The sequence below is a fragment of the Cryptotermes secundus genome, unplaced genomic scaffold, assembly GCF_002891405.2.
Source record: "Cryptotermes secundus unplaced genomic scaffold, Csec_1.0 scaffold47, whole genome shotgun sequence".
NCBI classification, from domain to species: Eukaryota; Metazoa; Arthropoda; class Insecta; order Blattodea; family Kalotermitidae; genus Cryptotermes; species Cryptotermes secundus.
This window is the reverse complement of record NW_019721002.1, coordinates 2124119-2136215: the sequence shown is the minus strand read 5'-3', so window position 1 is coordinate 2136215 and position 12097 is coordinate 2124119. Positions and strand designations below refer to the sequence as shown.

Genomic DNA, 12097 nt, shown 5'->3' with positions numbered 1-12097 from the left:
ATTCAGGGGTGTCCAAAACGTATGAATTCTCGCAGAGAAGGAAAAAAATTGGCAAATTTCTTTTTGGAGTCAGTGCAAAAATTTTAACATGTTTTATACAATCTGTAAATTACAATATCTGATTCTATATTCTTTCGAGAAAAAAACAGCGTTTATTTCGTTCGTTTATCACAGAAATTGCAGAAATAGGAGCAAATTTAGTAAGTGACTACAGTTTTTACGATTTTCTAAACGCGGGCATTTAAACAATTCCGTACGGCAGCCACAACCGGAATTTAAAGGGCCGTAGGATAAAGGTTAATTTTCAGTGAATGCATCGTGTTGTGTATCATATATTACTTCTTACTGAAAACAGTCATAACACAACAATCAATATTACATGTAAGTAGCTCTAGGAGATGCTTTTGCTACATGTTTCCGCCTTCAGAAGGCCATCATCAGGCAAATACCTTAAACTTTTCGTTATTGAATTGCATGTCAAATATAGGATACAGTGCCGAACTTCCAAGTATATACAGTGGTATAAAATTATATGAATGAATATAAAATATAAATTACAATAAAAGTTGGAAGTCTTAAAATAACCAGTTACATAGTCAAAAGGACAGTTAAAAGTTGTATATGTGATGGTATTTGGAAGTTGGCAGTTGTAATCGTAATATATGTAATGCTTATATGCACATACTATATACACAATGGCTGATGTGGGTTATTAAATAACAACATACATCCCAAATCAGTTGTATTCTATCTCTCCATCAGATCAGACATTTACACAATGGAGTCGCCTGTCAGATAGTATCAAATATTAAACAAGAACATACAACATAACAACGGGCCTCCGGACACCACATCAGCCATTGCTTAACTAATTTAGCACTACACCATGAAGGTGTATGGGGGAGTGGAAGTATAGATCCACATTTTCTTCATCCGGCACTAGCTGGAAGTGAGTGGTCAGCTTTACGCTCAGGCTGCTTTATCTCCAGGGGAAGAGACCCCAGTACCCACTGAATAGGAGGTTGTGTGGACCCAAGAATCAGTCTGTATGATGTGGAGGAGAGAACTACTGGGACTCGAGCTTTGACCCTTCGGTCATCCAGCCCATAGCTGGTCATTATACCAACTGCACTATCCCGCCCTCCTTGTGATAAATAATACACAACTTTATTATAAAAACAAAATACCGCCTCTAAACTATCATATATTCACAGTAAAAGAACCAAAACTACAGACCAAGAAAGTATTGACAACTAAGTAGACATGTGAGCTCAACATATTTCATTTGTTTTGTAAGCAAAGGGATGCCATCTGGGTGCAGAACTATAAAATAGACAATGGATAATTAGGTACCATCTTCTGCTGCCACCTTTGAACCATTTATATATCTATGTTGTGCCACCAGTTATTCCGTGGTGACAGGGGGGCGTGGAGGTATCCCCACTGTCACCTTCTGTACTGCAGTCACAGGGGTAGGTCTAAGGAAATGACTAAATAGCTTCCTCTATCGTTTCATTGGCTAGGGGCTCACTGTTCACCGGGCTTGGCTGGAGGGCGCGGGTGCGAAATGTGGTAAGGGAGGAAATCACCACAAAAACCCACATCCTCACCCTATGCTACCCTATATTAGTATAAACACAATCAATATACAGTTATATACATTTTGGTACTATCACAATGAAAGAGCCGACTGGTGTCGGGTTACACATTACACTTGGCTACATCTGTATCACTCAGTTGGATCACTCTTACGCCCTGTACACTTGTTCTGGCGTTCCTAACTCAAGTCCCATTGGAGGAGATACACTTTAATAATATTACAATTATTAGGCATGGCGATAAGAGTAGTTCCACTTACTTGGGTTGAATCTGCAGATGGATGGCGTTGCCGGGTGTCAAGTCGGTGCCCATTCTGACATAGCCTGCGGCTGCAATTAGCCAAAACTACTGTTACAATAATCCCCTTACTAATTTGGTCTCTGGGTTATATACCTTTTTTTATGCTAACTCGTTATTTTCCTGGGGGGTGCAGTTCCGCCTCCAGTGACGTCTTGTCCCAAGGTGGGTGATCTCGTTGGCTGGGATCCTAAGGGGACACACCCCCTTCTACTGCTAGACCATTTCGCTACACTTTTACCTCCAAACGTCCCCCCATCACACAAGTGTAAATTCTGTAGTTAGCAGTTCGATATACATTCAACGTCATTCTGCTGACTGGGCATTCCCCGTGGCAAGCCAATGTCCGTCTAAGTCCATACGCAGAAATTCCTTTAAGTTGTTTAACCTTCTTACAGCCGCTTTCGTACATCTTACAAGTATTTCCCAAGACTAAATCTATTCCAACCAATATTTTTCCCTAAAATACAAAAAAGTTAATATTCTGTTAACATATTACCGGGGGTTAGCCTTCACTGCACCGCAATCTAAAAGCATGATTTAGACAGAGCTGGTAGATAGGCTACCTGAGTGAGTGTTCTGGCCATTACCTGACACACCAGTGGATTTGCGTGCTGAGCGTGTGAGGGTTGATAATACTCTGTGGTGCTCAAAAGGAGCTTATCTGTCTTTGCATGTGATTAAACTGCACTGTATGCCATTAACAATGTAAAGAATTTCTTTCCAGGAAGCAGCCCTAGAGAGACTGTATCGGTGGACTCAGAGCCATTGTCGGAACATAGAATCAGGAGACACAAGTGCCCTTCTTTCTCAGGCCATGTCACGACTGCAGGGCAGGCCTATTCTCTTTAAGTGAGTTTCTGTCATGCTTGGATGTAGTATTTAGTTGAGTGAAACCAAAACAGGTATGCACTTGCATGCCTAATCTATCAAGAGTCCTTGAATAGTTCACATAATTAGTACTTTGAGATGCATTGCGTGGTCTCATTTTGTAACTGAGGGATCAGCTGACTTCAAATGTAATATTTGTGAGTCTCCATATCTATATAAGACACTCAGAAACTTTCCTGAAATCAAATCTATAAGCATGTCATTTCTCGTTCTTTTGAAATATGTACAATATGTACCATGTACTCATTTAAAAACTTAAACTTGCCTTTATGGGAGAGTTTGTCAGGTTCTGAAAGTATGGAGTAAAATCTGTGCAAAATAAAATTGCATCTAATATTCACGTTTGTAGGAACAGGTTGAGACAGTTGCCATGAGGGAGAGAAGCTTTGTGAAGAGAGAGATAGCGACGAGGTTGCTAGGTGGCTGACATGTAGTGGAAACATTGAAAGAAGAAGACAGAGACTGTTTTGCTGTGTATTTAGGTGTATCGGAAGAAAATAATAATGTCCGTTTTCATTTTGAAAATGTGGAAGAACTACTTCTCTCAGTTATTGAATGTACAGCAGAGCCTTTTGAACCTTTAGTCCTTTTGAGGTTTAAATTGCTATTGCAAAGTTGAAAAGTTATAAATTGACAGGCAGTAATGAAATTCTGGCGGAACTGATTCAAGCAGGAGGTGAAGTATCATGATCTGAGATCCATAAGCTCATTACTTCTCTTGGGAAAAAGGAAGAATTGCCTAATCAGTGGAAAGGGTCTACCATTGTACCAGTTCACAAGCAGGGCATTGAAACTGACTGTAATAATTATCAGGGGATATCAGTGCTATCAACTTCATACAAAATTTCATCCAATATCTTTCTTTCAAAGTTAAGTCCATATATATATTAAATTATTGGGGATCGTCAGTGTGGGTTTCTGTGTAACAGATCAACTGCTGATGAGATCTTTTGCATTCATCAGATACTGGAGAAAAAATGTAATTTCAGAGTTTCCATATCTGTATAAGAAACTCTGAAACTTTGCTTTAGAATATGCCATTAGGAAGGTCCAGGGAAACCAGGTGGGACTGAAATTAAGCAGGACACATCAGCTGTTGGTCTATGCTGATGGTGTGAATCTACAGGGTGATAATATAGATACCATAAAGAAAAACACACGGAACTTTAATTCACGCTTGTAAGGAGGTTGGTCTAGAAGTAAACACATTGACAACTAAGTATATATTGCTGTCTCATCACCAAAATGCAGGGCAAAATCATGATATAAAGATATGAGAATGACAATAACAAATTAAAACTTGATTCAGGAGGAAATTAATGGGAGATTGAGCTCGGTAATGCTTGCTACCATTCAGTCCAGAACCTTTTGTCTTCTCATATGCTGTCTAGAAACATAAATATTAGAATATACAAACTATAATTTTTCCTGTGGTTTTGTATGGGCGTGGGGCTTAGCGGCCTCCGTAGTCTAGGGGTAACGTTCCCACCTCATGACTCAAGGTACGCACGTTCAAACCCGACGGAGGTCGTGGAATTTTTAAGGGCGGAAAAATTCAGGGAACAAGTCCTCCGGGAGGGACTTTAAGCCATGGGTCCCATGTCGTAGATTTACGGCACATAAAAGATCCCCATGTCTCTAGGAGACCTCTGAGCAAAATTAGGCAAAATTTCCCACCCAAGTAGTTTCCAATGCCTCCGGTAGATGGAGAAGTATCAGGAACCACTGCCAGCTTTGCTGGCTGAAAGGGGCTAATAGCGAGCACCAGTACTGGCAGAGTATGGTGAATGGTAGAATATCAAAGGGGGACGTACAATAGACTATTAGTCGTGGTGGATGGGGAAACCCACCCCCTTCAGTAATAATAATAATAAATAATAATGGGCGTGGGGCTTGGTCTCTGACATTAAGGGAGGAATACAGACTGTGGGTATTTAAGAACAACGTGCTGAGGAGAATATTTAGACCTAAGAGAGATGAAGTGACAGGAGGTTCAAGAAAACTGCATAGCGAGGAGCTTTGTAACTTGTATTCCTTGCCAAGTATAATTAGAATGATCAAGTCAAGGTGAATGAGATGGGCAGTGCATGTAACTTAAAGGGGGCAAAGAGGGATGCATATAGGATATTGGTAGGAAACACCAAGCTGTAAGTGGGTGGATAATATTAAAATGGATGAGATAGAATGGGGTGGTATGGACTAGATTGGTCTGGCTCGGGATAGAGACCAGTGGAGTGCTCTCATGAACGCGGAAATGAACCTTCATGTTCCATAAATTGCTGGAATGTTCTTGAGTAACTACACAACTGGTGGCTTCTCAAGAAGGGCTCAACTCCATGGAGTTAGTTAGTTAGTTAGAAGAAGTTGTGAATTAAAATTAAATTGATGCATTACTTTTCACTGTATCTACCAGATATTCAATTTGATAGAAATGCATTTGTTAGCTTTGAATATGACCCTTGTGAAGAGTTGGATGTGCCTTCATTCTGAGAATTTCCTCTATATAATGCATGATAATTCTTTTCAGACAAGATTTTCTGATAAATGAATATCAGTCGGTTATTTGATAGGCTGCGCTTTCTTTTGCAGGTATGTGTTGGATGAATACTGTGCTTCTCGGCGATCAGTGCTGGTGAGAGCATTTATTGATGCTTTGACTCAGGGTGGTCCAGGAGGCACTCCAAAGCCGATTGAAATGCATGCTCATGACCCAAAGCGCTACGTGGGTGACATGTTGGCATGGCTTCACCAAACTATGCCCAATGAAAGGGAGAACCTTCTCATTTTACTGAAGAGCTGTAATAAGACAGGTGTTGCTACTGTGCCTGGTTCCTGTACAGTTTTATGTGTCATTTCTCATTCACTTTAGCCCTTTCTTCACACAGGTTTTGCTTAAGAGGAAACTACCAAAGGAAATTATTTTCTATTGCAGTGTTATGATTATATAATTAACCAGTGTTCTGTTATCTTACAAATGTATATTGACAGAGGGAACTGGTGTTCTCAGCTTGATCTTGGACCCTCGTTCAAATGGTTCTGAATATGATTCCTTGCTGTATCTGTTGAGTTGTCTGTTTGCAAATCAAAACCTTAACCCTTGTCGGAGATTAAGCTTTATGCATGTGAATAATAACATGCCTTTATCCCATTGGATTGGAGCCCATGTTAAGCTTTAGTTTGTCTCATCAATCTCATGATCATTCTGACACTGGAGTAACAGAACCTGCCTCACAAATCCTTCCAGCTCAAGAATGGATTCTGTGCCATTGCACATGTATAAAGAGGCCAGATGTATGAAAAAGTGCCTTATCTGGAAGCACTAGAAAAGCAGTGTTTGTATTCGTGCTGAGCAGTGTTCCATATCCTGTGAATACACGAGGTGATTCATGGTTACATATCTTAAATATTAGCACTGGGCTTTATACTTGGTCGTAGTTAGTCGCTGGCTTTCCACCGCAGCGCCCTGGGTTCTGGTCAAGTGGGATTTGTGGTGGACAAATAGGTGCTGGGGGAGGTTTTCTCCTAGTACTTCGGTTTCCCCTGCCATTCTTCATTCCAGCAATCGCTCCACAATCACCCTCACCTATCATCTGGGGCTGGTACAATAGGCCAGAAGTGGGCGCAGTACAAGGGAATTAGTCCCATCCCACTAGCAATAAAAAAAATAGTCAGAGTACACATGACAATATTATAAGGATTGTCATGGTGCCACATAATGATTGCTTTTTGCATGAAACAGTTGCCAATAAGTGAAGCAGCAGTGGACGTAGGTCCTGTTTTGGTTGCAGTCACCAAATGGTCAGATAGAAACATGTTGACTTGTTATCTTTTTTGCTCAGATGTGGCAGAGCAGGTTCGGCAGGCACTGTGCAACATTACTGAAGGAGTGTGCCATCCATTGAAAGTACGAGTGGAACACATTCTTGCGGCGGCAGACATCGGAGCTACCGTTCTGTATTCCATCACAAATTTGGTTCGTTTTTATCAGCAAGTCATTGGACAGGTAAGAGTTCTTTGTGTACTTAAATTGTATTTGTTTGCTAGAAACATGGAAGTTATTATGTTACACCCATTGAAACTGTAATGGCAAATTGACAAGTACATCCACATTAAGTGGGTCCCTTGTTACCATATGGCACAGCACGGCACGTCCTCAGGCTGAGGAATGGAGGTGAGGGCCTCCCGACATGAAGTGCAGCTGCTGAAATATTGAATAAACATTTGTGGGTTGGCAACACAGTCCTAAGAGGGAGGAAGTTGTTCTAGAGAGAGCTTTGTGGTTTTTGCTCTTTGCAAGATATTGTCAGAATGAAGTCAGAAGGATTAGATGGGCTGGACCCTGAAGGCGGAGACAGCGTGTTCTTCTGAAGTGTTGGTTCCTGTCTATCAGACCACATGTCATCACATCCAAAAAGACAATAGTTATAATATTCACTGCCTTGAAAACTTCAAATCTCATAATTTATTATTTGCTGTGATATAATTATTTCTATTGTTCTATGTTTGTGAGGTGATGAACCTGAATATGATGCTCTCAACACCAGGTGATTCTGGGCAGCTTGCTGCAGTCTACACTTCAGGAACTCCAGGAACTAAGTGAGCAGACATTCCTGTTGGCCCTCCAGAGCCAAGTAAAGCAGCAATTGAGTGAACGTATAGACACACCACCTTCTGACCTGTCACCTTCGCCGAGTGTTTCCCAGCTGTTGAACCTGCTGCGAGAGGTTCTGTCTGTCGGCAGCATAGCTGAAAGAAGACAGCAGGATCTCACCAAGGTAAGATGTGAAAGGTTGTGTGATATTTTTCAAGTACAGGATACTCTGGAGTACCTCATTTGTGACTTATCCTTGCAGTTTTTAGGCTTGTTTGGAACTGTGTGGCATGGCTATTAAGTCCACTGGGTATTTCCGTTCATCTCTGTATGCATGAAGCAACCTGAGAACCACTAAAGAGATATTTATGAAATGTGATGTTGGATAATTTTTTTAAAAAATGTAGTGCTGTTTAATTTTTCATTGAAATCAATTGTAAAAGGTACCTTACATGATGAACTGCATCTGCATCTGTATGTATATGGAGCTTAACTTATGAAATATTTATAAGAAAGTTGTAGAGAAAAATGAAACACTCATCTTATGTGTAATATGCGTTTCCCATAACTCTTACAGTTTTTTAGATAATTAAACAAATTGAACACTGAATCTGTTTTCAATTTCCGTGTTCAACACTACCTTGTGTTATTTATGTTTTTGATTATTCATGCATCCTTGTGCTTTCATGAGTATGAATAGTCAGGAGTGTATTGTATTAGGCACCAAAAACACAGTCCAATCCCATGTCATTATTAGATGGAATTAGAAGCAAATGGAAGCTGCTTGTTTGTTCATACTGCACAGAACCCGAAGTTAACACATTTGTCATATCCATCCATATAAGCTGACTTGCTCTCTCTTGCAATTATAGGCAGCTTCAGCTGAGCCTCTTTCAGCCTCTGGAAATTTTCTGTTTTAACGGCAGTGTGATTGGCTGAAAGACTGCTGTAGTCACTAACTTCCCATACTTTGTTTACTGACATCAAATGTTCAGGTAGCTCTAGGGCAGCTCTTTTCCACACTTTTGTCCACAGTTAGCTAGAATACATTACAAAAGTGTCCTACACTGATCACATGCACCTACTCAGGTTCATGAAAACAATAAAGTACAATGATTTGGCTGGTTCTGAAGGATGCAGCCACTATGCACGTACGTCATGTAAAACAGTAGTCAGATCCCGTGACTCCATCATGTCAGCATTATGATGATGATGATAGGTGATGGCAGTAATAGAATGGTAGATTATGATTTGGACTGTCAAAGTAGACCTCCAATATGAACTTGCCTCTTGGTCCTCAGATCATCGGCACAGGACAGTCATTTCCTTAACACTCTTGTTATGTTGATCAGATTGTGTCCAGTATTGTGGACCCACTGCTGCAAGCAATAAATGAGAGTGCCACAAGACTCTCCACCACAGACATGGCTGTGTACCTCCTCAACTGCATATACCAGATGCAATCTACTCTCTCCTTGTATGAGTTTATGGATGAACGTCTTGAAAGGCTTCAGGTATGTGTTACAAGAGCTACCATTCCTCAGGTAATTAGTACTCTATTAGATTTCAGCATCTTAAATAAATATATGTGTACTGTTCTGCATTTTATTTCTTATTAATTTGTGGTTTATTTAACAATGCTGTCAGTAGCCTCAATATTATATTGTCACGTGTTGGGTATATGTCATGCGACAAATAACTTCACATCATCTTGGATGTAGCGAATTTATTGCACATTCGCTCTTACATTTACACAATTTACAATCTCACAATTACTGCCATCGGCATTATCACAGTTACGTCTCGTGCTTCCATTCAGATATATAGTGTTGAACAGGATGATGATTGGTGAAGAGGGAATCGGAAAGGATATGGACATAAATGGTTGTGATCTGATTGAGATACTATTTGGAGGGACTCAAGATACTCAGTGTCCAGGCTGGGATTTGAACCGGGCACATCTCAACTCAGAAGTTTTACTGCTTGAGCCAAGATGCTCAGTATATTTGTGTCTTGATGCCATTTTCCCTGTATATAGTAATTACTCTTAAATTTTTAGTGTCTTTTGTATCCATTAATTATTTATGATTTCTTTACATGCAAAGGCCCAGTCTGATGCTCAGCTGGACACATTAACTTCAGAGCAGGCAAGTTCATTGGTGGCCAATTTGAATCTTGGCCCAATCTACACCATTCTGCAGGATCAAGGCAAAGGATGTCTGTCTTCGATTCCAGGCATGGAACCAGCGGGGCTCAAGAACTTTCTGGTTTGTATATACTCTTCTTAAACTGACACACGTGTTGGATATTCTGCGTCTCTTTTGGTTAAAGAAAGTGTCTGGAGACTTTCTTTGCTTCCAGGGTCAGATTAAAGCAGCATTTTTTCCCCCCAAAATGTGTTTACCAGTACTGTCATGCATGTATTTAGCCTCGGTGTCGAAACATACATTGCACTGGCTGATGTGTGATTTTTGACACATTTGTTAGTGGTTGTACTGGTGTGTGCCAGGTGAAGAGAAGAACTGTGAAGAACTGTGAGAAACTGTGGGCTGCTTTCTGAATGGTCATGTTATTTAACCAGAAATGAGACAACGGGAAGTATCCAGCGTACAAGTACTTGCCAGTTGAACAACACATCTTCACAAAACTTTTAGACTTATTTTACACTTTTCTGTTTCTATTATTTTTGGATGTTTAGTGTAAGTTCCCAACAGACACTATTGCCTGTATATGTGATAATAACAGAAAAGATGTAAGACTGCCTTTCTGTGTGTCCTGGATGGGTCCTGCTGCCCTTAAGTGTGTGCACAATTTTTCAAATTTCAGAGCAAGTTGGATGCGTTCCTGGTGATGCCAGATATGTTGCTGTTGCCTCAGATCGGCTTGCTGCTTAGTAGTCTTCATCGTTCCACTGTACAGCACCGGGCATTTGAAGTGATTGCTGCTATATACAGACAGTTATATGAAGCAGTACATGATGCAGAGAACTTGTACCAGAACCCAGGGATCTTGATGCCGCGTACCCCTGACCAAGTCCTCAAGCTCCTTACTGGGTGAAACAGTGAACTGAAAGCAGTGTCCCTACCTGACTTGACTTGTGTAGTATAACAGCAGCTGTTCAGGCAACAAACCTACAATATCAGATTCAGTAAAACACGAAAGTGGATTCAATAAACATGACTGCTGTGCTGGACATTCATTGTCCATTATTTTGAATTCTTTCCAGCATCATTTTTCATAAACCTGATGACTTTTAAGGGAGGAAGTGATTGAGACTGACTCATTCTGATGGGCCCAGCCAAGTACGAAACTTTCCTCTACAAAAGCATGCTCAACTTACAAGTGTTCTATTCTTAGATTTTTTTCACACATAGACAATGTTCAGAATAGTAGTCGTGCTTACTGTAACACACTGTCATTAGAAGAACTTGGAAATAGCGTAAGAAGAACACTGACTGTATATATTTCTAGTCCCATGTCATTTCATGTCTAAATAATGAAGCATTACAGAACGTAAAATGTCAGTTCTATTTTTTACCTCTTGTGACTGAAGCAGGCATTAAATGCTTTGTGCCTTACCCTTTTTTATGAACCTTTGTGGCATTATTATTCTGATTTCCTTACATCATGTGAAAGATGCACATCAGTACACTGCAGATACAGTGAAGTTTCTTGCGCTGCTGCTGCTGTTAAGAGACCCTGCATTACATCCTTCAGCAGTATGCTCTCAGTAGACAGCACGATATCATATATTTGTGTTCAGCATTTCTAGTGACATAATGTTAACCACAGCACAATGCCAGCGTGTGATCATGTTTGTTGAAGGATCCATCAGATTCTGAGAAAGAACCGACTTGAATGGAAGCATTATACCAGAAAGCTAACAGTATGGCATGTGTTTCTCGTACAGTTTTAGCGGCAGTATAAAGAGTGGTGAGGATGTATATTGATGAAGGCTACAATTGAAGGTAGTGTTTTAGAATATTCTATCTAAAGGTATGTGTGATTTGGGAGGCACATGGTAGCACTATGCTACAAGCTGGAAGGTCACATTTAAATTGATCTAATGCTTCCAGCTGCACTATTGCCCTGGAATCGACTCCACCTCTAACAGAAATGAGTACCAGGAATTTTCCTGGGTGGTAAAGGGTGACAGGCATAAGGCTGACAACCTCGCCACCTATCTGTGAGCTGCTTGTCTAGAAAATATGGGATCCTTGATGTCTCTCAACCTTATGGGCTGTTACAGGGTTAGCTTTATCCTTTTTTTATGCATGATTTGACACAACTACCCATTCCATCTGCAGTAGTAAGAACAATAGCCATGTTTTGTTCATGATCGGGACATTGTGTGAATGGGTGCTATATGTGTCATCAGTTTTTAAGAAAATGCATATTCTCCACACAGTTTATTTATGTGCTCCATGTGGGGATCACAGTAAGCACTCATTGTTTCACAAAGTTAATAGAAAGTCCGTCGAGTGTAACAATTTGTAGGTCACTTCTTTATCACTTCTGCCTTACATGTTTCGGTTTGACACAACCATCATCAGAGGCACTTACTACAATTATGAAAACACTGTCGTTGTTTATGATGTTCACAGTTATGTTTGTTGTGTGGACGCTGCTACAATATGTTGACGTGTAAAAGCACAACACTTGCTAGGATAGTTGAGTACACTATCAATTCTCACTTTCCATCCGAAACTGTTTTTAAGT

At 40.4% G+C, this 12097-nt stretch overlaps 1 protein-coding gene across 1 annotated transcript in view; it reads left to right on the top strand.

Annotated features, from left to right (window-relative positions):
* LOC111874245 (conserved oligomeric Golgi complex subunit 6) overlaps window positions 1–10970 on the top strand; it is a 15183-nt gene extending 4213 nt beyond the window's left edge. Inside the window, exons 4-10 of the mRNA XM_023869590.2 lie at window positions 2624–2748; window positions 5377–5597; window positions 6627–6790; window positions 7332–7562; window positions 8731–8892; window positions 9484–9645; window positions 10205–10970. Of these exons, the coding sequence (XP_023725358.1) occupies window positions 2624–2748; window positions 5377–5597; window positions 6627–6790; window positions 7332–7562; window positions 8731–8892; window positions 9484–9645; window positions 10205–10435 (1296 nt within the window). The 3' untranslated portion in view covers window positions 10436–10970. The remainder of the gene's footprint in view (window positions 1–2623; window positions 2749–5376; window positions 5598–6626; window positions 6791–7331; window positions 7563–8730; window positions 8893–9483; window positions 9646–10204) is intronic.
* The last annotated feature ends 1127 nt before the right edge of the window (window positions 10971–12097 follow it).